Genomic DNA, 26426 nt, shown 5'->3' with positions numbered 1-26426 from the left:
AAGTTTTGACTTCTTGTATTTTAATTCTTGTTTCTTTGAATAATCCTCATGAGACAGGATGAATACAAATACTGTGAGACAATGGCAGTCTTTTGTAACCCAGCAGAATTCTACTGTGATGTATTTCCCTCTGTTTTGTGTCCTCAAGAAGGCAATCTATCAGAACTTCAGGATCCTCGTCTGCAATTTTTATGGCTGTTAGCAACCAATGATTACAGTAATGCATTCATTAAAGTCAGCAACTGCCAAATCCACAATACCACATGAATCTAGTTACAGTGATAACAAATATCCTTTTACTCAGAGATAAACAAGGTTATAGTACCAATTCTTACTCTCTCATTTAGAGCAACTGGCACAACAATTAGCATAGTGGAGAAATTCATTCAAAGTAACCTCCTAATGTATTTTTTGTGCAGTTGGCTCCATCTGGATGTGGAAAAAAATAATGAAATTAGTTCTGAAACAAGTCAAGAGGCTTAAGGAGGGGACAGAGATGGCACTGTTTCTGCAACAGGCTATTCTTGCTTGATTACAACAAACAGAGTTTCTCTAGCAAGTCCAGCGGAAGCCCACTAAGATGTTGCAAAGTCTAGAGCATCTTCCATGATCATCAAGCCAAGAGAAGACCTAGTATTTTTGGAGGGGAGGCATTATCCAACCGTAAATCATCTTTATCCACTGTTCTGTGTTTCCTTTTTGGAAGCAGCTATAAGAACAGCAAAGTTACTAGGTAAAAACTAAGCACAGAGTACATTACTGTAGGACTAAGGTTGAGGCTTTCACAGTAAAGGACATGGACTGGGGTGGAACGTGAAGCAGTGCTTAAAAAGTTGTTTTGCTTTTAATGCCACATAACACTGTTTAAAAGAACACCACAAATCTCCCTGACTAGGGCTTATGTAGTTGAAATCATTTTTGTGATCTGCGTTAGGTTCCTGTTCAAGGTGGTTTGTTTTCTTCAGAGTTCAGGTGTTTCAGACATACAATTTTTCTACATATTTGCCTCAGTGCACTATCAAGTATATAAAGTGAATGGAAAACACATTTTAAGATTAAGCTGGTTGCAGATATGTAGAATCATTAACAATGTTTCATAACTGTGTGTGTAGCAATTTCTGTTTTTCTGAGAGAAGTCTGGGATCCGGGTGGGGAGGAGGGATTTAAACACACTAATGCCTGGACTTTGCTCTAATTCTAGATCAGCTCTGACATGAAATCTGCAGAATTAATATAAGTGTCCTGAGAGCTTTCAGGTGACAATTCATGAGACAGGACATCAGGGTAAATGCTAATCACCATCTAAATTAAGCCTTCATCCACTTTACAGGGCGCTGCCTTGTTCCCCTTGGGGCTTGTTCAGTTAAGCAACACATAGAAACATGTCCATTCTGCAACTTCAGCAGCAGCAACCTGATGAACATGCAGTGACAGCAGAAAACAGTGCTACCATTTCAATCCAGAAGATGCCTCCCCCAGGAGGGCTCTATGAAGCCCTACTGCTTTTCTCAGACTCTGGCAGAAGCATTCACTATTAAAGATGAATTTAAAAGATGCAGTATCTTCCTTGCAGAAAAGTTACTGGAAAGATTGTCTTAATTTTCTATATACCAAATTCCCTAGAGCATTAAAAGTAATTTGTAAAACGCTTTAAAAGTAGCTAAAGTAGTGCTTAAAGTGTCACTGTGCATAAGCGATGTTGTCTGCATGGAGGTACAATCCAACCAGAAGTTACCAGTAACAAAGAAGATTCTGATTCACACAGAAATGCTTGAAGTTGTGGCTTGTCACCTAAAACTAGACGTTTATTTAGTCATTCAACTTGATTTTGTTTTTTCAGACCAACTTCTTCATAACAGCAGGGATTAAGGTCTAGATGCTTAGGCACTTGTTTGTCCATGCTTATATTAAAACTTCTAGTGAAATATTTAATCAGATAGCAAATTTTTTTTAGTGGACATATTAGCCTTTTTTAATCTAACTAGATGCTGATGAGGGGCCTAGAACAAGATTTTTTTTCTACATGGAAATAGATCATCCACTGTTTCAGCTTAGTGGAGTAGGATGCCGAGTTCAGCTGGACATTTCTTCATCAAAATTCTTCAAAGAAAAATTAATATTTTTCCATTTCTGAAAATCCATTGGTGTCCCAGTTTCAGCGTCCTCTACTACAAAGCTTTTAATTTTGATCACTGGTAGATTATCAAATGTCTTGTACTTCACAGTGATTCCCCAGTCATGCTGGCAACTAGTATTTTGGCAATGCATCTTGCTTTTTTTCTCAAAACAATCAAACTGGATTGCTTTATGGTGAGGCTTTGTTATGTAGCGCTCCTTGAATGCCTCTCCTAGGACAGTGTGATGCGATTCCTGAAACAACACAGGACAGAAATGCTTAACAGTAAAAACACCATTCCTTTCCCCCCTCTCCCCCCCCAACTTTATTAAATATATAGGCTGAACTATGACAGCACTCAGTTTGTAGAGATTATTTGCAGAGTACTGACCAAAAACTCATTTTGAAGAATTTTCTGAACTCTCAGGTCTATTTTCACAGGTATCAGCAAAAAATGGAGTAATAGCCAGAAGTGCATGTTAGATATCCCATGTTATTTGTAAAAGAACCATAACTAGGTTTTCACAAGGCTGAACTATTCCCAGCTCCTCACCCATGGACCTTCCCTATGCACAGGAGCAGTGAACTCCATCTATGTTCCAAAAACAGCTGGTAAAAACAAAACAAACAAACAAAAAGATTTCCTTGATTAAAAAGGGAAGTGCCTGAAGGCAAACACTCTGTAACGCTCAGCTATGGCCTGAAGTCCCTTATCACATCACAACTGCACTTTTCAGAGTAGTACAAATAGAAGCAGCTTCAATTTCAGAACTAGAAAGGCTCAAAGTGCCCAGAAAAGGCTCTCTTTCATGATCACCACTTTCCATGTGTGAAGTATTGGCTTCTTGGGCCTACAGAGAAATTCTTCAAGTTCAGAAAGAGTGCAATAAAAATGTCCCCATGAGATACATAGAAGCAATGTGAACTACCTAAACAATGAAAAACAAAGTAATGTTGAAAAATTAAAGGGCTCCTCTTGTAAAACCATGGTTTGCCTTACCTATCAAAACTGAAAACTGGCCTATAAGCCAAGGAGCTAAACAGTGAGCTGATCTCAGTACTTTGTACACATAATTTTCAGTCAACAGAAATGGTGGGAGAAATCTCTCAGCTGCAGGAAGACTTCCAGTCTTATGCTAATTAGGAAAGTAAAAATCCAGCAGTTTTACAAGTAGGTTATGTCATTGAAGATTACATAGTTTTCCACAAAATTCATCAATTTCTAGCAGAAGGGGGTTCAGGAAAACTGAAGTGATTCCTGTCATATCACATGTTTGCACACGTTGGACATCACCAAGAATACTTGATATACAGTATCTATGCAATACATAATACATATCAAAATTTTTTTCTGCTCCATTTTGCACAAAATAGCCTACTTTCCACACTGATAATCAATGTTGTTAGTTCAATAATGCTGACTTCCCTGGTGTTCATGGGTGTAAGCTTCCATACAGAGACATACCTTTATAATTCTGATGTCATCTGTACTGCAGGCATACGCTTTGCATTTTCCACACAGAAGATTTTTTTTCCCTTCCACTACCTTAGGTCTTGTTTCTTTCTTCCTGGAATCTCGTAATACCTTTTCCTTCATTTGCAGGTCATGTATCTTTAATAAATAAATAAAAATCAAGATCACTGTGAAATGCAGAGAAGCCCCAATGTCTGTCTAAACATGACTCAGGATATGTAACATCTGGGAATCTATTACTTAAAAGCAAACAAACAAAACGTGCCTTGTTCTAGCAACTCATACCAAAGACAGAACATGGTACATTTGTCAGGTTAAGAATGCAAGGCTAGAATACGACTACAAAATGGACAGCATTTATGCTGTCTGTTCCTTCCCCTCCTCTATCCCACTATGGCCCCTTTGGTCGTAACACTATTAAGTCCTTGTGAAGACTAAGTCATGTGACACTCACTATAGCAGAAGTAGCTATAGGAGAAGATCGCCATTTGGAAAGTAGGCTCCAGAGACCACAGAAATTGCACACAGAGAAAGAGGCAACAGCCACAGCCTGGAGCTGGGAACCTGCAGCTCATGCAGAAGCAGATTCCTCTGAAAAGAAGCAGGAGCAGCCAAACTAAGCCTCAGAGGTGGGAGAAGAAACTTCACAAAGGCTATAGGGTCTTGGACATCCTTTGTTGCACAGCTCAGTCTCTTGCCTGGAAACACGAGGTGATCTGCAAAATCCACAGGATTTTTTTTTTTTTTACAAAGCCTTTTTATTTATAGTGGCTGCCACTGGCTTATTTCAGTCTTCTTTGGGAAATTTGTTACAAAGGTCTAGGAAGATGAAATCATAGACTCATTTAGGTTGCAAAAGATCTTTAAGATCATCCTGTCCAACCACAAACAATACTGCCAAGCCCCACTACCCACATCCCCAAGCATCATGTCTACATGTATTTTAATTACCTCCAGGGATGGTGACTTAACCACTTCCCTGGGCAGCCTGTTCCAATCCTTGACAACCCTTTGGGTGAAGAATTTTTCCCTAATATCCAATCTAAACCTTCCCTGCTGCAACTTGAGGCTGTTTCCTCTCATCCTATCACTTGTCACTTGGGAGAAGAGACCGACCCCCACCTCTCTACAACCTCTTTTCAGGTAGTCGTAGAGACCGAAAAGGTCTCCCCTCAACCACCTTTTCTCCAGGGTAAACAATCCCAGTTCCCTCAGCTGCTCCTCATAAGACATGCTCTAGACCCTTTGCCAGATTCATTGCCGTTCTTTGGATGTGCTCCAGCACCTCAATGTCTTTCTTGTAGCGAGGGGCCTGAAACTGGACACAGTACTTGAGGTGTGGCCTCACCAGTGCCTAATACAGGGGGACAATCACTTTCTTAGTCCTGCTGGCCACACTATTCCTGATATAAACCAGGACTGACCCATGATCAAAAAATGCAAAATTCTGCCAGCGACACTAAGCTCAGAGACGGGTATTGATGTGATGGCTCTTCCTGTTTCTTCCCTCATCATTCCCTGCAACTGGAAGGACAGAGGAGAACAGTACTTCTGCTGCAGATTCCTTAACCAGTCGTCCCAAGACTCTGAAGTCTCTCTTGATTGCCCTCAGACTTCTTGTTGCAACTTCATTGCTGTCTACATGAAAAATCAATAATGGGTAATAATTCTAGGGCCGTACTGGAGTAGGAAGTCTTTTCTTCACGTCTTTAACCCAGGCTCCAAAGAGGCAGCAGACTTCCCTGAGAAGTGGGTCTGGTTGGCATATTGGGCCTTCTGTGTCCCTCAGGAGTTTCCTATGACAATGATCCATCTTTTTTTCTTTGTGGAAGTGGTTTTGACACATGGCATGGGCTGACATGACCTTGGTGACACCTCTAAGCTAGATGAACCATTGTCCTTGTCATTGTTTGGTTCCACTTGCAGAGCCTTGTACCTATTATGCAAGAGCACCTGGGAAGGTGGGGTGGTCATGGAGCAGACGTGCCTGCTGCGCCAGGCAGGAATCTGCCTGACCAAAATTCTGTCATTAGCTTAGCCTGAGACATCTCTTGCATGTCACCTCAGCACCAGAAGTTCTTGACACTTCCTTCCACACTCATGATGTTTTCTGATCTGGTAAGTGTGCAGCACACAGCAGGGTGACTGTCAAGCACTGGATGTGTGCTGAGGTGTTCTACTACGCTTGTTCATCTACCAGACATCGCTTGAAGCAAAGATGAACCGTACTGTACACTGTACAAAAGAAGTCACCAGCAGAAGAGAATGTACAAACCCAAATGTCATCCTATTACTGTCCCAGGCATTCATTTCTTGAAATCTCCCAGAAACCACTGCTCTGAAATCAACAAGCACTTGACATGATGACAAACAACTTTAAGAAAAGCACTTGTACTGACCTGCAGCAAAGATAAAGTGCTTCTGAACATGAATATGGATAGACATATTACCACCATCTGCATAGTTTCCCATCTTCCTGTCCACTATCCCAAGCACACACAGCAATATTTTCCTTTCAGTGGACAAAATAGCTTATATTTTATTTCTAAGCTCAGAAGTTTATATAAATTCTACCTTAACTTCTAAGTTTTTTACAGTTACAGTACAGATGAACTTCTGCAAGCTAGCACTACACACTATCTCTTCTCTGCTGATCTAGCCTTGGTCTGAAATCAAATACAGTGAAGACTTTCCTCAGGTTATCATTTGGTCCTAGACAGGCTGATATAGATTATCCAGTCCTCTTCAATGTATTCATCAATGACCTGGATGAGGGGATAGAGTGCACTCTCAGCAAGTTTGCTGATGACACAAAGCTGGGGGCAGTGGCTGACACACCAGAAGGCTGTGCCACCATACAGCGAGACCTGGACCAGCTGGAGAGCTGGGCGGAGAGAAACCTTATGAAATTCAACAAGGGCAAGTGTAGGGTGCTGCGCCTGGGGAGGAATAACCCCATGCACCAGTACAGGTTGGGGGCTGACCTGCTGGAGAGCAGCTCAGCTGAAAGAGACCTGGGAGTCCTGGTGGACAACAGGATGACCATGAGCCAGCAATGTGCCCTTGTGGCCAAAAAGGCCAGTGGCATCCTGGGGTGCATCAAGAAGAGTGTGGCCAGCAGGTCGAAGGAGGTCATCCTCCCCCTCTCCTCTGCCCTGGTGAGGCCGCATCTGGAGTACTGTGTCCAGTTCTGGGCTCCCTGGTTGAAAGAGGACAGGGAACTGCTGGAGGGGGTGCAGCAGAGAGCTACCAAGATACCAAGATGATGAGGGGACTCAAACACCTCTCTTACGAGGAAAGACTGAGGGATTTGGGTCTCTTCAGTCTGGAAAAAAGATGGCTGCGGGGGGATCTTATCAACACTTATAAACACTTAAAGGGTGGGTGTCAGGAGGATGGGGCCAGGCTCTTTTCAGTGGTGCCCGGGGACAGGACAAGAGGTAATGGGCACAAACTTGAGCATAGGAAGTTCCACCTAAACATGAGGAGGAACTTCTTTACTTTGAGGGTGGCAGAGCACTGGAACAGGCTGCCCAGAGAGGTGGTGGAGTCTCCAACTCTGGAGACATTCAAAACCCGCCTGGACGCATTCCTGTGCAACCTGCTCTAGGTGACCCTGCTCTGGCAGGGGGCTTGGACTAGATGATCTCCAGAGGTCCCTTCCAACCCTATGATTCTATGATTCTATGCCTATCTATGAGTACGAAAATTCCACAGAAGTACAAACCTTTCTTGCAAATGTTGTTTCATCCCAATTCTGTAGCTTCTCAATAGCTTCATTCATCATTTCTTCCTTATAACGGTTGTGTTTCTCATTCTCAACCACTTCTGTTTTGCTTGTCACAAGGATGCACTTGCTGTCTCTTGCCCTTCCACGACCTATACAGCAACAGAGTTATCCTCTTTAGTTACTCTTAACAAGATGTGCAAAAGCAGCAGCTATGCCACAAAAGAACATTAAGGACTTCTGTGTGGCTGCTTTTGTTTCCCATGCTCAGATTCAGATAATGCTGCCTCTGAACAGCATTCTCTCAGCTCTTTCTTCTTTGATCACAAACCAGAACAAGATGTGCCCTTCCAGGCATCCTCATGGATATCCCCCAGCCAGTGCTAGGCGTGCCTCAGTTAAGCGCAGGCATACTTCACACTTCAGTTATTTTACAGCATCTTGCTGCCTTCTTGTGGAAACAAAAGCTAGGGGACAAAAGTTCATCTTAGTCTTACTTTCTGCCCTGCTAATTGGTGTCTACTAAAAAAAAAAAAAAAAAAAAAAAAGAATTCTATCGGAAAAAACCTGACGAACTGGAAATACCGTGTTGGCAAGAGAAGAGACAACAAGAGCAAATGCCATCTCTTCCACCTGCCTATGCCTACTGTCTGCCTGCTTTCTGCTGCTGTGACGCAGGCAAACTAAGAACTACAGGGATCTCATACCAGTTTAGAAGTATTTCAGTTAGAAAAAAAGCTCACATTTGTTGTTGAGCTCCCATTCCCCCAAAATCATGATTTTATGTGGTTTAAAACTGACACAGCCTATTTTCTTTGCATCTTTAATGGCTTGTTAAGGATAAGCACTACCTTTTCACCCATAAATGTGAATTTTGGACCAATTATTTCATTATAAGGCAAAAATAAGAAAATCATAGGACACAAACCCTGAAAGCAGAGGGCTAAGTACAATGGAGATCAATTCCCATCAAGTTAGGAAATTAACTACTTGGGTTATACGATAAAATATTGCCGATGCACCCTTGAAAGACATATGCAATTTTATGACATTTATGAATGTGAAACAGAAGCCAGTATTTGGTGCGACCCTTCATTCCCCTCTACTGGCCGTATTGTAAAATCACCAGGATTCAAGACCGAAGTCTTGACAGACTTCTTTAGACAAGCCAAGACAGAAACAGGGTTTTTTTCTTTTTTCTTTTCTTGCCTCGAAAGTTAGAGACCTGCACATGCAAAGGCCTCAGGGACCCCATGAGTAGCTGGGTTGGGAATAAGCCACTGGGCAGGGGAAGGTCTTCAGACGCCAAGGTAACACATGAAACTCCATTGCAGCAATCCTTTGTAAATTGTCACAGTCGGAACAATTTGTACTATTTCTGACCACAGCTCTTCTAGCCATACTTCTGCTTATATGTATAATTACCCACTTGAGGAATCAGTACTCAACAGTTCAATAACCCTGTGCAGCACGGCTAATTTGCATGGCAAAAGAGAAGTCACACAATATCAAGGACTCCGTTCTGTGAACCAGTTTGTCATGTCTGATGCCATCATTCATCTGACTTCACTCAGGGGCACAGAGGAACGACAGCAAGATGTGCACATATTACTACAGTACTTCCAGAGTGCCATTCAGTAGCATTTTATGCCCATTTCTAGGCCAAAACAGGTTTATAAAGTAATAGCTCTGAAATTCCATACCTCTGACTTGGATCATTTTGGTGACATTACCGAAGTATTCATAGAGCACAACAAGGTTGCATTCAGAAATATCAATGCCTTCGTCAGCAACTGACGTAGCAATTAGCAGTCTGCTGTCTTTGTTGGTTTTGAAGGCATCCAGTATCCCCTTCTGCATTGGGAGGGTCATACCTACAGTACCAAGAAACTGCGTCAGGAAGAAAACACTGGAGAGTTCCTTGAACAAGATCCCTGCATTTGTTCTTACTTAAGTGATTAGAAATGAGTCCTTTTGATCTAGAAAAGTAGTTTAAGTTTGCATATCCAGCTGGCTGCATGCTATACACACTGAGCAGGAATTCCTGTTGATATGCCACAAGAATTGTCGGCCTGGGAAACACCATTTCAGACAAAACACCTAGTTGATCTTTATTAGACACACCCATACGGCCTAGTTATTTTAAGCCCAAGCTAAGTCTTAACTTAAGCCATGCATAATAAATTTCAGCTGTAGCTTCCATTCTCCCTTAAAATGTCTTTGTGACACCAAACACAAAATAAGTGAGGGATCTGTAAAAGGAACAGAGAAAATACCACTAGAAGTAATCACAAGAAGCCAGGATAGCAAACAGTTTCTTAACTTCTTTTGAACTAGTGAAAGAATCCTGCAGCAAAGGGTCACTGACAGTGTTATGCTGCTTTAATGAAAGATTCTGAACAGAAAAAGCAAGCATCTCCTTAGGGTTGGTTAAAGTTCTTCCAGATACGGAAGAAAGCATAGCGCAAACTTGCATGGCCTTCCTCTGTTTAAGAGCACAGAAGATGAACACAGGAAGAGCAGAACAATTTTAGCAGTGTAGCCACCATAGGCCTAGCAACTGGTATTCCTCTGTGCAAACCTGCGTACTTGTTTTTTGATCTCTTCTTCCACGACCCATCAACACATCTGGTTTTATGTAGCTAAGTAGAGGGTTTGCTTCTACCCACTTCTTCAAAGCCTGCAAAGCAAATAAGGGAGTTAGATCCCTGTCCAGATAAAATGCTAGTTTGGGGTAGATAGGTAGATCCTGCCTGTGTGTGCCTAGAAAAATCAATATTTCCAAGAACCAAAAGCAGAAAAGAAGATGAAAGCGTGTGTTAGGAATGAACACCTATTAATAGGTGAGAAAGCAAAGGACACAGCCATGATGCCAGCTCCAACCGTACCACAACTAATTTCCACTTTTCCCATCCCTGCAACTTAAAGGCTGGCAAGACAGCAAGCAGCCTTTCACTGCTAAAAGGCAAGCCTTTTCCTCTTATAAACCAACAGATCACTGAATACACCACCGCTGGGATCTAAAGGAAATGAGTTGCTATTTACAAACTGCACTTTATCACTGAACAGTGAAAGTCGCACCTTCAAACTGCACCTACCCAAGAACAAAATTTAGCCAAGCTATGGTAGGCTTTTACATCTATAATGGAAAATTGCCAGCAGATGCTTGGTGGCGTTAGTTTGGATTTTAGTCTGCCTTTAATTTTCTTCTGGTTTGCAATTCATCCAGTCTATACCCAAGCATAAAATGGGGGTTGGGACCCTCAGCTGATAAATCCATTTACAGTAGCCAGAGACTAAGTTACCTCGCAGTAAATGTTTAAGAGACAGTGAAGCTAATGATTAGCAGCACACTTACATCAAGCATGAACTTTTTGTGGGAACAAGGAAGGTAGAGAAAGATCATCCAGCCTAGATCCTTGATGCATCAGAAGGGTCCAGAGAACACCTGCCACACAAAGTCTTTACTTGTTCTTGATCAAGAACACATGCTAAGGCACAGACCTCCTTTGGGCCCATAGGAATCCTCTGGGAAACCTCTAAATACCTCCTGATGTGCAGTTGGTCATAGAGCAGAGCTGCTGGTTTATAATACTGCCTCATTAAAGCCAAAAACCTTGTAACACATCTTGTTAAAACTGACTTCAGACCTAAAGTAAAAATCTGACAGCTTAATGATCAGCTATGATATGTAGCAAGAAAAAAGTGATGAAGGAACCACCCCTGTACCGTAGTTTTTAGAAAAAGAAAAAAAGCCCTCATCCTGTCTCATTGCATCAGTACTTAGGAAGACATAGAAAGACAAGAATTTTCTTAGGAAGATCAAATACATGCATATTTTTATATTTCCAGATCAAAATGTGAAGGGTAATAGATAAAGCATTATTTTTTCTTACTGCCCATTTTAGGAGCGTTAAAAAGAAACATCTTACAGCTACTAAGGCTCTTGTCTTAGCAAAGAGAAGAGTGCGAGTCTGCGGGTTGTAGCGGTATGCTTCATCCAGGATGCAAGCAAGCTCTTCCAGCTTGGGATTCTCATTTGATTCATCTTTTGAAAGGGCAGTCAGTTCTGGTTCTTTCTCTGGAAGAAAACATCAGCGTCTTGAATAATTTACCTTCTTCAATGCAGTTCTCATCCAAACTTAAGTTTCAAATACCACTCACATTCTCTTTAGAATCTATTTTTATTTTCTATACCACCCTTTAAGATCCAAGCAAAGAAAGCTATAGGTTAAATTCAACAAAATCCCCAGGAAAAAAAAAAATTCTGAATCTCTCACATTTTGTAGCAAACATGCAGGAGAACCTCTGTGACATACTGTGCATCAGAAGACAGCAACGAAACTAACTCAGGTCTTGCAAAGAGCGGTGCAATTCCTTCTTAGGAAACAACTGACACTAGAGGGCAGACACCCCAGCGATTTAAAATTGCAGCCAACACTGCAACACACCGGATCACAGGCTGGTTCACAGCACCCTGCTACTGAACCAGAAGTTAGAGAACAGCACAACCTCTAACTTTAAATCAGAAGCATACAAGAGCCACCTGCCTCTTCCCAGAAGTTTGGGATTCGTCCAGGAGCATTGGGCAGGAGGAGGCTGGGCAGTGCGCTGAGCAGTGTATGGTGGCTCATTTAATGCTGCCAGCAGACATGATTGTACACCATCCCCCTACTTAAGGACACCGCTGCTTTACCTCCAAGTCAGGCATGTAAGAACCTGCTACAGCATCTAGCTACAACACTACTACTTCCTTAGCTCCTGCACTAGAAGCTTGAAGCCCCAGAAAGTAATTTCCCCCCACCTACCTTAACACTACATTCGCATCCACATGGACACTAGATCTCCTGAAAAGTGCAGTTTCCGGAAAAACAACTTCGCTTACTCTGAAGCAAGGACTTATACCATCCTACCATAAGCCCTCTTCTCCCCTGCTACTGTCACAGGTACTGTGTGAAATACCTTGAAATTTGGCTGTCAATTGCTTCTCTAACTCTGTATAGGGTCCGTTTTTGACATTTGTGAAAAATTCAGTGAGGTAGGCTAAAGCGTCTTCGATGCGGGCATCTTCACTGATGATGAGAGCATCATTGAATTTCTGCTCAGAAAGAGAGACATACACATTTAAACCTGATTTTCCAAGGGGCAGAGAATGAACACGAATTTTATTTAGCTAGATCAAGTATTACAGACTTGTGTTGTTCTTCCATTTGCATGACAACATAAGCATTACAAAGTCTCCTCTGCACTATACTGTTCTTAACGAGTACCTTAAGATGCAACTCTTTTTTTGTGCCTGTGTCAAACAAAATTATTAGGTTCAAAACTTGCTCCTAGATGAATATACCTGTATCAGAAGGAACAGGATGGCTCCACCTCTGTGTGGAAGGAAAGAGAATATAGACTTACCCGCAGGTGTTCAGTGCAAATGAAAAGGTCTCTACAAATGCTGCTCTCCTTCTCCTTGTCTGCCAGTTGCAACAGTTTGCATTTCTTCTGAGTTGCAACTATCCAGTGTTCATATTTCTGTGTTCCAAAATCATTCTTGTTGATTTGGGAGACAGTATCTAGTGAAGAAGGATGAAACAAACAATTTTTCATCTTGACTCACAAATAACCAGAACAGTTAGCTAGAAAATAACACATTTTCCATGAATGTTAGGTCTAAAAAGTCTACGCAGAAGAATGCTGTATGATATAATCACAGAGGACAGAAGGCACCTGTGGAGGTCTTTAGTCCAACCCCTTGCTCAAAGCAAGGTCACCTAGAGCCAGTCGCTCGGAATCATGTCCAAATGGATTTTGAGTACTTGCAAGGACGGAGACTCCGCAACTTCTCTGGGCAACCTGTTCCAGTGTTTGACCACTCTTACAGCCAAGGTGTTCTTCCTATTGTTTAAGTATTTCTGTCTGTGCCCACTGCCTCTTGTCCCACCTCTGGGGACCACCTGAGAAGAGTCTGGCTCTGTCTTCTTCACTCCCTGTGTTTCAGTGTATGCCCAGATGTTAGGCTAAAATTAACTCGGTAAAATTCAGCTGAGGATCTGTGTACATACACACACCTGCAGAGTCTTTAGCAATAAAATTAGAGCTTGCTTATCCTATTAGAAGCCTCCAGTATTCAGGACGCTGCATGTGCATTGCTCATTGAATTACCAGCTACTCAATAGTTAAGCATCCGTTTGCTAAATGGTCCATTACTTAAAGGCACATTATCCAAGGGCCTGTTCCTGAGGCAGAACTAGTCAGTACCTGCTTGCCACATACATACTCTGTCTCAGTGCTTCACAAACTTCAGTAACCAGAGGGTCCACAGAGGGACGCCAATGGCATTCATGCAAGAGGAACAGTGATGCAGAAGTGTTCACTTAATTTAGGGTGCAGTTCAAAAATTCCATGGTATTTGTTCTTTGTTGGCATTTCTTGGGTTTGGGGCTGTGTTTTATTTGGTTGGCTGGGTTGTATGTGTTTGGTTGGGGTTTTTTTGTTTTGTTTTGCTTTAGTAGGTTTGTTTTTTTTAATTCTCCCTCTCTGCCCCAGAATATAGTTCACTCTACAATATTTGGAAAGTGTGTGTGTTAAGGTGGGAAGGAATCTAGAAAGTCTAGGACTGAGGTAAACAGGTTTAAGGCACCCTAGTCAGTTTGCAAAAACCAGTCTAAAGACAGAAAAAAAATCCTGTAATTCAGAGCTGGATAGACCAAAGCTGATCCTGAGCATAGCCATCCATGGGTCTCCGCTCTGCACCCCCTGTAGCTCTCAAATTTGTTGATAACAGCCACTTACTGGACACCACTTGGGAACTCTGCAAAAGCAGAAAACATCAATTGATTTCTGCAGGGCTGCAGAATTAGGTCTCATGACCGTGAGTCCCGTTCTCTTCTCAAAGCCATGCGTCTCCCCCTCTGCAAACCTTCACACCACTGCAGCTCCTGAGGTTGGAGTCCTACAGACAAGTGTTTCCTTTTTTAGGCAGCCATATCCTCTCTCTAGTGGTGTTCATGCTCCACAGATCCTCCTCTGTAAAATTACCTTAAATGCTTCTCAGTAGGAAATAATGAAGACCTGGTAAACACTGGAAACAGGAGTACCCACAGGTACGAAGAGGATGAAATGCTGAGCAGAAAAGGTGATCAGAGCACCCCTAGAAATAACTCTGAGTGCAACTCAGAGAGGCCAGAGAAAATAGGAGAAGAAGTGTCAGAGCAGCAAGAGTGACAGTAAACTTTCCACTGAAAGGAAGAAATCACAACATTCAGACTAACACCATAACAGAGACATAGTTAGGTATGAAGCATCTGGAGAAATGCTTAAATAAGAACATACAGGTATCTGTCATCAAGAAAATCCAGCTTGTTGCATTTTGAAAGCAAGCCTTTTGGTAGCTTTTTTTCCGATTCTTTAAACATTCAAAGTGATGTGACAGTGTCAAAAGCGCACCATCCTTAGCTGCATGAAACACAGGCTGAAATCCAAGCAAAAATATCTGTGATTATCAAACTATTCACATATAACAGTAAAAGACTTGGCTCTCTTCTACCCGTATTCTCTTATTTAGGAAATATTGGTTAAAGGCAAGTAAAAAGGGAGGAGGAGAAAGGAAATGGAAAAAGAGTGACTGTTCCAGCAGCCACGAGGATTCACACTGATGTAATCAAAGACTGAATACCGGTTACGGCCATATTACAGTATCTTACCTACGGAGTAAATCTTCCTCATCAACATTTCTGTCTCAGACATCAGACCTGAGATAACGTCTGCAAAGTGATTCTGAACTCGCATTTTAACCCATCTGACATCTAGAGACAAGAAATGGAAGTCAGTGGCCAGAATAAGTAAAACATTTCCCTGAGCGGCACAGAACAAACTCCTGTCTAGAACAAAACATATGGTGCTCTATGCAATCATAATGGTGTTTATTGTTAATGAGCATTATAGTTGCGCAGAAAGAAATGGCCCTCAATCGTCACTGGCAGAACTGAATAAAAACTAGAGATTGTGGATCTCAGCAAAGAGAAAATATGCCCAAATGGGCACTGCCTTACTGCAGGGCAACAGTGAAGTGCATGCTTAAACTCCTTTCAAGACAGCAAGAAGCAAAGCTCCAGCTTAGTTTTAAGCTTTTAATTTCACCTGATCAAAGGGGAACTGGAGAGCTGCCTTAATTATGGTGCTTGGCATCTCACGGGGAAATAAAAAGGCGGCGTGCTTACGTGTTTCTGGAGTGTTTCTGAATCTCTGCAGATCCTGTTTGTTCTCTCTGACAGTGGATATGGCCTGTATGTCAAGGTAGGAGCAGAGGGTACAGATGTGCTCGATCGTTTCCTTGACGGTCTTGGCATTACCAACTCCAACAGAAGCAGTTAAACCTACAATCTGAGCACACACATGTATAGCAGTGGCTGTTCCTTTGTCACAAACGGAAAAAAAAATCAGAAGACATTGTTACCAATCACCAAGTTGTCACCGTCCTCAAAAACAAGGAAACAAAACAGGCAGCGGAAGTAAACGTGAGTGCAAGGACTAAATCTTGAGAGCCAAACCTTGTCCCCACTTGTGCCTTCTCCAAGGCACTCAAGCTTAGAGTATTCAAACTCAAAATAAATTATCCACTCACTTAAATCCATAACCAGCTGTATTTGCCAGCGCTCATCATACACAGAAAGAACAAATTCATCCCCAGAATGGTCCTCCACATTCATTCAGAGGAGATGTCTCCTCGGCTGGACCAAAACCTCCTGTCAGTGGAGGCAGGAGCCCCATTTTACTGTTGCAGAAGACAGCAACAGAGAGGTGACAAGATTATTACTAAATTCTGGGACACATGCTTTCTTCCCAGCCCAGCAATCCTGTTTGCTCTCAAGTCCTCCAGCCTTTGTCATGCTTGATCAGTCCTTCTTGGCAGCTGGAGAGAAGACGTAACATGGGAGAACAGCTTGGAGGTGTCCAGGAAGAGGGAGAAAAGTGTTCCAGATGCTACTGTTTCAATTTGCAGCCATTGTTAAACAGGAGTTTGAACGGGATTAACACAAAAAGCAGGCCTTCAGGCTTTGCCGACTGCACTGCAAAATGGTTTTCTCTAACTTTTCCACCACGGACAGGCTGGGCCTTACCTGAGGCAGCTGCTTTGCAGAGGAGTCAAATTTTTGTTCCAGGTATCTGGTCATTAACACATTGTAAGGGTGGTTGCCTGTAGTGTTGTGGCACTCATCAAATATCATCAGAGTGAAGATGGAGAGGGAGCTAAGGATCCCTTCCTCAATGCTATTCACAAGAATCTGGGGCGTCAGCACAATGATGTCACTGTCCTGTATAATCTTTTCTACAGAGACATTTGCAACTGTTTCACCACTAATTCCTTGAACAGAATATCTAGGAAGAAGAGGCAAAAGATAGGATATGAAAAAGTATGTCTTGCCCTGCAAAAATAAGCTAGAAGGATGGACTTTTCAGCAATCCTGAGGGGGAGTGACTAAGTTCAAAATGTCAAATTGTTGGGGCCAGCAGTTTGACCCACAGAAGCTGAGAACAAAACTGCTGAAGGTAAACAACTAGATTTTTAATGCCAATTAACTAAAACATATTAGATTTGAAGGGTGGTGATTTTGTACATTTAAGCTGCATTTGTCAATTCACATGTAAGCCACATTTGGAGATCCTGCCCTTCATCCCTTTTCTGCATGTGTCTGGCAGCACAGGACTGCTTTCTGCCCAGCAGCCTCATCTTCCCATAATTATAAGGATTCACGTGTGGGTATTCAGTAATCAGTTCCCTCGAAGTCAGAAGCTATAGGTTGTAAATACCCCCCTAAGTAGTCTTCAATTCCATCTGAGAGGTGGAACGTCATTTTCTGACTAAAGGTTGAAAACCCAAAGAAGTTTGGGCCCTTTCATTTGGAAAAGAAAGAGAGACTGCAATTTAAGAATGGCAAGAGGAATCCCACTGCTGCTGCCTGGAACTGCCTCATCTTTGGAAGCAGGGCTGAAAGGAGCCTCAAGAGTTCCACCTCACCCTTTTCCAGAGGCAAGCACAGGTATACTTTGGCCATTTCCATAGATGCTGCACAAGCAGTGCTTAATCTCTCCAAAAGCAGACTTCAGCCTCTCCAACCAAAGTCTACCATGGTAAGTTGCCATTCTTAGCACTAGGCATCATCTTTACATTAATGCCAAGCACTCTTGTCACCAGTAACCCATTACATTTTGCCCTAGGCACAGCTGACTTAGAGGGCAATTTATTTTCTGCGGAGGAAGCTACCAGGTCAAATTACACTTACCCACTTCTTTCAAAATGCTGTTTGAATACATTTTTCTGTTGTTCATACACTGGCACTTTAGTTGCAAGAAAGACAACTTTCGCCTTTCGTCCTGCAGGCATATTTTGGAAATGGTGTTCACAAATCATAACTGCCACAAAAGTTTTTCCAGATCCTTTAAACAAAGAAAGTGAAAGGTAAAGCACTAGTATGAAAGGGGCTATTTGTTAGCAGCAGCCTGCATCATCTGGATGCCCTGTAACAACGGGGAGCTGACAAGGGGGATGTAACACTTCCAGACTCTCTGGGGACAAAGTTGAACATATGCTTGCTGCCTACTCAGGTGGGTAATCAGCCCTTTCTCAGTCTGTAAAGACCATGTGGCAGTCACTGGGAAGGAAAATCCATTTCCAATTTTATTTGAGTTCTTTGAAATCACTGAGTCTATTTCTGCTCTTAGAGTGTGCTCCCACATCAAATCAGACTGTGATACAGGCAACAGGGACTTTCAGTTCCATCCTTCTGCGTGCATCCTTGCTCCTCTCACATTTCTTTTCCTTCAGCGCTCAGGCTGGCTGTCCAGGCCACCCAGAGCTCTTCTGTGTCCCTGCCTCTGCTAACCCACCTGCCTCTCCAGGGCCCAGGGGAGAATCAGGCGGGCAACAGGGAAAACATGGGTGGAGAGAAAGAGCTGATGGATCTCTTTCACTGCTGACCTTCAACCTTCTTAATTCAGTCCTGAGCTACTGCAGAAGTTTCCTGGGCTGTTTTGATGTGGCAGGCATTGCAGTACAGAAGGCAAGGGAGTCTCAGGGCAACTCATCCTATTTTTCCTTCAACTTGCAAGCCAAATTTCTTAAAGATCTGCAGAGATCAGTGAGTGATTTTCACTCAAAACTCTGCACTGGGAAGTGAGAAAGCAGAGGTCAGAACATGGAAATCTGAATGCAAGCACTGAAGTGCCAAGAGGCTCATCTGTCCTGCTCAGTCTCTGTGCTGCCCTTGGTCGTTAATTTCTCCTGCAAGAAAGACTGCTTTTAAATAAACAGCTAGAAACGTTTGACTCAACCTTTACCCTTCCCTATCCTTCACAGCCCTCTCCACCAAGAGCATTTTTCAAAGAAACGTGTGTTTTCTTACCCGTGGGGGCACATATCACTGTGTTTTTCCCATTGATAGCAGGCTGCGCGAGTTCAATCTGATAGCTCCGAGCCTTCTTTGGTTCATAAACAGGCAAAGGCTGATCAACCCCTTCTAGGAGAGAACCATGTTTTTGTGAAGAGTGTTGCAACAGAAATGCATAAAATATATTGCACCCCATACAGTTGCTATCTAAAATGATAGAGGTAGAGTCCTGGCAGTCCCCACACAAAGCACTCTCTGACAGACAAGTCTTTTAACAGGACATACGCACCAGACAAGAAAGAGTTTTGTGTAGGTTTGATGGCATACTTTTGTTACCACTCGACTGTGCTTCCTAAAATGAACTAATTTCAAGGTCTTGGCTGACAGCTCTCACCTCAACTGGTCTTTTTCAACTCAGAAGGAAAACGCAAGGGCTTATTTTTTCCCAAATATATGCACAGTATGCCTTTTAGCCTTCTGCTCTACAGACTTTTGAAGTTAATATTCTCTTAAATTGTAGTCTTGTCAGGGGGTTTGCACTTATGGAACAGGAACTAGGAACCACTGTTGGAACAAAATTTGCCATAGGAGACACAACAGCCACTGCACGGATCCTATGCAGCCACACTCACCTCTCTAAACTGGCTAATATCAGGTCACATGTGAATTAGTTATATCAGAGAAGAGGTGCATCAACAACAGCCCGGTGTTTGGAGACCTTTTTGATAATACACCGACAGAACAACTTTGCACTAGAAATGTGGTAAGTGAGACGCAACCCCTAACATTTGCAATGCCCAGTATGAGATTCTTTAAAACGGAAGACAATTAAATCAAGTCAGAGATTTGTACTAGTTCCTCAGTACCTTCCTTTGTGGCACACTGCATCTGCATCCTTCAGGAGTCTAAGGAAATGGAGAATTCCCGCCACAAACTGTTGTAAGTTGCTAAGTCTTACCTAAAGCTGAACAGAGATTTTCACTGAGATTATTATCACATTCTGCTTTTTCAAAGAATGTCATAGTGGTTTCAAAGGTGTTTTCAGAGGCATCTGTGATTTCACCGTCAACATCTTTGCCATTATCTGTACAATCACAAAAAAAGGCATGTTGTTGATCCTTTTGATTTCAAAATGTTGTGTCTGCTGGGATGACAAGGTGAAGAAGTTCATTGCTAGTATGGAAAGACTACACAAAATGATGCTGCATACAGGCTCCCTTTCAAGTAAGATGGATAGCACTGAGTCTTGAGTTTAGAAGACCTGCGTAATCAAAGCACATTTATCTATCACTTAAAAATCAAGGGATATAATGGAATGGGAGGAAAGTTATATTGTCTGTGTTTAGTGACAAGATTACAGATTTAACATGGACATTAGCCACAAGCATGAAAAATACTGAAGAGTTCAAGGAAGTTTTGTAAATTCAAAACTTTTTTCTCCCTTTCCCCCTACCTTTTGGAAGGGCCTAGAAATTGTACGACTATCTCCATCCTTTATCTTACATGATAATCAAGAGAGGTTCCAAAAACGCTTGCTAAAGTTTTATTTGGCTGCATAATTATTACCTTCTCAAAGAACTGTCACTGCACTTTGCATGAAGAGTCTCATTGCAAACACAAAACATGATCACAAAGCGCTGCTTTTGGAGAGGGAGAAAGAGCAGATTTCCACCCTAATCCAGCTCCAGAAAGCACACAGTATCTCCAGTTAACTTCTACTAGCAACGCTTCTTAACTGCTAGCATTAAAATGCTTACAATACGGACAATGTTTCTTCAGTGGACCGACTGTGGCTTTTTTCAGTTGGAGGTTAGCACAAGCTGCCCCAAAAGACAGGGATATCTTTAACTTACAAAACATAACTGTTAAATAAATAATATGTATAGCCACCAGCTACAGAAAATAGTATCTATATATATATAAATATTCTTCTCATATATTTTATATATATAATTATTTATAAAGTGATTAACTACATACATAACTTTATATGTACAACAATTAGTTCTCTAGATAAGAAATGACATGCTACAGCAATAAAAACATTTAAAATTAAGAAATATTGTTTAAGAAGCCACTTAAAAATAGCTTGTCCCAGTTGCTAATTAAAAGCAATTCAAACAATCATTTACGGTTTGGGAGAAAGCACATGTAGATATAAAGAAATACAATCCAGTTTATCTAAAATCACTTGTCTTTCATAATTATTTTGTAGTGGAATGCCATATTCTGCTCTGAAGCCTCCCATGCTTCAGGGTGCTCATATAGGTATTTTTCAAGTGGAAAAAGGTAAATTCAATGACAAAAGCAAAATCTCATTAGGAGAAATCCTGCATTTTTTACAAAAAAATGAACATAATCACTTAGGAAAGGCAGCCTATCGGTTTCTCAAAGAAGTATATGATCTGCTCCATGGGTCTCAGAAGTGTATCACTTTCTAGACCATCAAATTATTAATCATATTTTATCAGAAAACATTGCATCTATCACAACTCAAACAACCAAAAAGATGGCAAAAGGTGAATTACAGAAGAAGGGAGGGAAGAAGACAAACATTTTGTTAGCTTTGTACCTTCAGAGCCTTGTATGCTGTCCAGTTCTGCTTACCAAAAAAAAGACATCATTCACAACCATATCACGGGATCACAGAACGGTGGGGGTTGGAAGGGACCTCTGGAGATCATCTAGTCCAGCCCCCCTGCCAGAGCAGGCTCACCTAGAGCAGGCTGGACATGATCACATCCAGGTGGGTTTTGAATGTCTCCAGAGAAGGAGACTCCACCACCTCTCTGGGCAGCCTGTTCCAGGGCTCTGCCACCCTCAAAGTAAAGAAGTTTTTTCTCATGTTGAGATAGAATTTTGTGTGTTACAGTTTGAGGAAAAATACTAAAAAAAAAAATTTCTGATGGTTTATAGGGTAGTACCTAGATCTCATTTTATAGAAAAGATGTTTTAATTTAAAAAAAAAAGGTTTTATTTTCAAAAAACAAAGAGCAATGCAGTCCGATGGTATCCTTTTAAATTAGTCTTATTCTCCTGAAAAAAAAATTACTGTTGGTACAAGAATTGGAAAAAATCATCATAAAAACAATTCGCAGTTTACCTTCTCTCATATCCCATAGTTCACTTGCATTGTAATATCCTGTGTTATCTAGTGCCAGTTGAAGGCTTTTCGGCCAGTTTTCCTTATCCGATCGACAGAGACATTCAATGAGTTTAGTTATCCCAGCTGTTTTGCTTCTGTATTCGCTAATCTGCACACACAACAAAGAGAAGTTGCTGTAGCTTCTGAGTGACCAAAACCACTGTTCTTTGATTGATGTTTTGATTTGGTTTGTTTGATGTTCAGTTGAAAATTGCATTTCCTTCCCACAGAATAAAGGGTTTCCAATAAAATTCAGTCATTTACCTACTACTGCTGCAATTCTGCCAGCCTAAGCATACACTAAACTCAGCTGGACTACATCAACAGGTAGGTTATTTACTTAAATATTCACAAGGTCTGAAAAATTGCAGAGCTATTCTGTGAATTTTCACCTGGCAACATCCTGGTAATAAGCCATATCTGCCATAAACCTCTGAGGCCAAACCGGTTAAAAAACATTCCAGAACAGGAAAATGCAGAAGTACAAAATTTATGGCAGGCCTGATGTTTGGTCAGATACAATAGCTTTCCAAATGTTGTGTATCTCCACAAAGAAATACTGCTTTAAAAATAAAATAGCTGCAAACAACCCTTCTCAGGGGCCACAAGGAGCGAGAACACCTAAAAGGCTCCTTCACACAGCATCAGTAACTTATTATTAACCAGTTGTAAATGATGAGCGATCGGTAATGTCACTTGTTATCAGTCAACAATAACGACACTGAGCTAGAACTGGGTAACAGCACCGCGGCTTCCCATCCAAAGGCAACGAAAATGTTGTTGACCTCTACATAGCATTTAGCTAATGACTTCAGACCAAAAGTTTCATTTCACTCTATGACCATTCTTTTGGGTGCTGACAAAACTCAAAGGGCCACACAAAGTTTCTAGGGCTAAGGGGTTGCCTTTAGCTGTTGCCCTTTCCAGGGGTTGCCCCAGTTTAGGTAATGGACTCTGTCAAATCCCATGACAAGCAGAAATCAATTTAGGCAACATCTAAATGCCACTTTGCCTACTTCCATCTGTATTTTTAGGAGAGTTAATGCAGCGTGAATGCTCAAGAAAGGGTTCTCTTTCAAAGGCCTAGCAAGGCACCCATTTCACTGTAATGTGGCACCATCAGATTCGCTGAGGTCTCTTTGTGGGAGCCTGGACTCTGCAAAGACACACAGCTGAGCACCATCAATGCCAAAGCCACCCCATCCTGCTTTCCTGCCTGCAACCCTTTCGCACGCCGCCTCATCCACCGCGCCAGAGGGGTGAAGAAGGAGACGTGCGGGTGTCGCAGACAGCGCTGCTGTGGGAAGCTGCAGCCACACAGCCAAGCCTCCTCTCAGCAGAAGGAAGTGACGTCCCTCCCCAGGGGACCGTGGCTGGCCATCCTCCTCATCTCAGTAGCCTGATGGATGGGCACCAATTCATCCCGCAAGTGAGGCAGCCAGCACGTCTCCGCAGAAAAAACAAGTAAATACCAGGATGTACCGTACCTGCAAGATCTCATCACACTCCCTTTCTATCAGGCACGTGTTTATGTAAGGCATGAGTGCTACCGGATCAATTTCGAGCATCGTTGCTTCTATCCGCTTCAACAGCTGTCTGTGCAGCTCCAACTTTTCCAGTTTGCTGAAGTCCCAGTTTTCAATTGCTTCTGCCAGTCCGGTGTAACCTTTCAGAAAAAGGGACAAATTGTTACTATGACTTCAGTCTCCACCTAGGAGAATAGGTAGATAGGTAGGTTAGGTAGGAAGAAGCTGAGAAAAACCCCAACTGTCTCAGCCACACTGGAGAAATTAAAATTATTTTGGCCTGTAACTGACAAAAAACCTAGGTGAATCGCAAAAAAATTTTATAGATTAAGTGACTCTTATCCTTTACAGCACTTGTATGCATAACATGAAAAATCCTATGGTAAAAGAGCAGTAACACTTGCTAAGAAAAAGAAAAAGAGCTACACAATGTCACAGCTCACATCACCCAAGCAACCGTAACGCCCTTCCTTTGATCCCTGCAGGCCATGATACTCTTCCACCGGAATTCCCAGAGCACAGGACACCGCTCAGAACCACAAACACCTCTGGTGCCTTTTTCTTTTATTTACCAGCTCTTTACCTTTTAGACCTGTCCTTGGCTCCACCCTCCTTCAAAAACCCTTTTCATACTGGATTCAAGTCAGTCCCTGACTGAAAGCAACCCAGACACCTGCAGCCTAGACGGTCAGCAAACAGCTGAAAATACTGTCCTGGAACAGAGAGTGGCCGGGAACTGTATTTAGAGGACTTGTGTGATGTGCTGTGTAGGCTCCAGCGGTGGAAGAAAGCAGGTCAGGGGCCCAGAAGAACTGTAGGCAAACAGAAGGAATTTGCTTAACTTTTTATTTTCTTTTGGAGGAGCAGAAGAAAAGTGTGGATACTTACCACCACAATGTCTTTAATCTAATTATCACCTATCTCTGCATCTGCCAAATACAAGAGTAATGCTATATTCTAGTCTCAGGCCCAATTAGTAAGTACTTAGGATAGCACTTGGAGTCAGCAGGTTAACTTTTCCAGTTTTCTGCTGAAGATACACCAAACTGAATGCTATCAACATGTTTAAAGAAGACATTTTTGCAAGTCAGAAATTAGGACTATCACAGGCTGGTATTAGGACTATCACTGCTCTGGACCTAGTATTTGCTTTAAGGGGAGAGCAGGCTACATCCAAGTGATAGGAAATTTGGTAATAATTGCTCACTGAGATACAGTAATTATCCATAGTTAATAGTGAGCAAATGAAAAAAAAAAAAACCACCCCAAAAAAAAGGGGGCTTATGGCATGAGATTTTGGGGTTCAACATACCTAACAAATCACCAACAAGATTCTATGATACAACCTACATGTACAGAGGAAAGCTGGCAAATCCCCATAATTTTACACCTTTCTTCTGTCACATTTTGGAAAGGAAATTGCATTAGGACCTCACACATCAAGCAGTCATAGGTACTGAGGAACAATCATCTCATTTTAAAGTATTAATAGTTACTTACTTCTTGAAACATATGACTTTTAAGACTTCTGAATAATTTTTAAAAATCAGTTTCTAATTTAAGTCTCTGTCCTTGAATTGAGTTCTCCTCCACTACCAGTTAACCCCCACACAAATCCTGAAGCCCATTTAGCTTTCTCTTTCAGAGGATTTAGCTTCCTTTAATTATACTTGGTGAGAACAATGGCTGTCATATTTCTTCTCCAAATGCCCCAAGACATACAAATCTCCTCTCAATGAGGCTTTATTCTGCATCCTTTCATCTTTCATTGGCTTTCTCCATAATCAAAAATGTTCCAGCTGCTTTGCAGGTGGGTGTTTCCCCATGCCATCGAGGAGTTTTATTTCCATCCTCTGTCAACCTACTTTTTCCTACCGCATCTCGTCTGATGTGTCAAGGCCCGACAGCAGAAGGCCAAGGATAACGGAGCGATGCTTCTCATCCCAGCGGTGCTGGCCTGGGCTGGCAGGCAAAGGGAGAAGCATCGTGGGTGTGCCGGGGGGCTGTGGGTCTGGCGGGGAAAGGGCGAAGCGGAGGAGAGCCGGGTCTGGCGGGGAAAGGGCGAAGCGGAGGAGACTGGGAACCTCGCTTGCGAGTGGGAACCCACCTGCTGCGACCAGGGCGTCGATGAAGCCCCGCAGCCATCCCTCCACTTCCAGCTGCAGGATGGCATCCAGAAACAGCGCGGCGGCCGCCGTCACCCCCTTCTCCTCTTCCTTCCGCACTCTCTCCTTCACCTCTGGCAAAAACCCGAAGCAGGCAAAGAGTGAGGGAAGGGGCCAGAAGCGGCGGCGGGGCGGGGGAAGCCACCCCCCCCGTCCCAGCCGGCGGCGGGAAGGATGTGGGCGCTGCTGGCCCCTCACCATCGGACAGCCACTCCGTCATGTTGCTCAGGATGTAGACGGGGTTCAGGCTCCTCTCGATGTACCGCCGGTAGCACTGCAGGCTCCTCTTCTCCTCCGCGGTCATGGCAAGGCCGGCTCCGCACCGCCGTCGCCGGCGGCACCGGTCCCACTCGCGATCCCGATCCCGGTCCCGGTGCCGTAGCACCCTGCCCTGGCACCTGGAGAGCAGGCGGGGAGCGAGAGGATCCCTCCCTTCCCTGGGCTGGGAGAGGACGGGGAAAAGAAACTTCAGGCCAGAGGGAGAATGGAAACCGAAAGCGGCCCCGGAGGATGGGGCCGGGCCGCCGGCGGAGCCAGCGCGCTGCGTGCCGCTGGCGTCCGCCCGTAGCAAGGGAAAGGAGCGGGGGGGGAGTGGGAGAAAAAGCCAAAAATAAAAAGGCAAACGTATGCGCATGCACAGGGTTGGAAAGGCTGTGGCCCGGGGTTTGCGGCTCTGGGGGCGAGGGAGGGCACAGCGAGGTGATGCGAATAAGAGCATTGCTCTAACCCCTCTTCCCTTTTGCCCCCAGAAAACCCTGAACTGGATTTACAGGTTGTATCCTGGTTCTTAAAAGACTGAAACATAATTTTCTGCAGCAAGGCAAGACCCCCTACGTGCTCTGATGTGCTCTCGCTCAGGGCAGGCAGAGGGAAAAAGCACCTGTGTACAGGA

General features: G+C 43.0%; 1 protein-coding gene across 2 annotated transcripts; it reads right to left on the bottom strand.

Moving 5' to 3' along the window:
- Nucleotides 1-180: 180 nt before the first annotated feature.
- Nucleotides 181-26094, bottom strand: RIGI (RNA sensor RIG-I). Of its 2 annotated transcripts, none has more exons than XM_074569377.1 (18): nt 25733-26094; nt 25477-25608; nt 23331-23509; nt 21802-21952; nt 19657-19782; nt 18714-18824; nt 17595-17748; nt 16431-16689; nt 15531-15693; nt 15015-15116; nt 12727-12884; nt 12280-12415; nt 11250-11398; nt 9907-9997; nt 9021-9191; nt 7318-7469; nt 3582-3728; nt 181-2370 (listed from the first exon to the last, which is right to left on the bottom strand). In XM_074569377.1, exons 1-18 carry the CDS (start codon nt 25836-25838, stop codon nt 2074-2076), a joined length of 2784 nt encoding a protein of 927 aa, XP_074425478.1. In that variant the 5' UTR covers nt 25839-26094; the 3' UTR covers nt 181-2073. The 2 variants fall into 2 exon arrangements, with proteins under 2 accessions (XP_074425478.1, XP_074425479.1); XM_074569378.1 differs by having other exon boundaries at nt 18714-18827; nt 25733-26035.
- Nucleotides 26095-26426: the final 332 nt, after the last annotated feature.

This window comes from Larus michahellis, chromosome Z (assembly GCF_964199755.1).
Source record: "Larus michahellis chromosome Z, bLarMic1.1, whole genome shotgun sequence".
NCBI lineage: Eukaryota > Metazoa > Chordata > Aves > Charadriiformes > Laridae > Larus > Larus michahellis.
The sequence above is the reverse complement of the archived record's forward strand: the minus strand, read 5'-3'. Positions and strand labels throughout refer to the sequence as shown.

What these genes read in the sequence shown, in the direction of transcription:
- RIGI (XM_074569378.1), bottom strand. Translation starts at nt 25,838, where the DNA reads ATGACCGCGGAGGAGAAGAGGAGCCTGCAGTGCTACCGGCGGTACATC. An exon ending in AGTGTGATGAGATCTTGCAG is followed by an intron (nt 21,953 to 23,330) that starts GTACGGTACATC and finishes TTGTGTGTGCAG; the next exon opens with ATTAGCGAATACAGAAGCAA. An exon ending in GAGGAAGATTTACTCCGTAG is followed by an intron (nt 12,885 to 15,014) that starts GTAAGATACTGT and finishes CTTCTTCACTAG; the next exon opens with ATACTGTCTCCCAAATCAAC.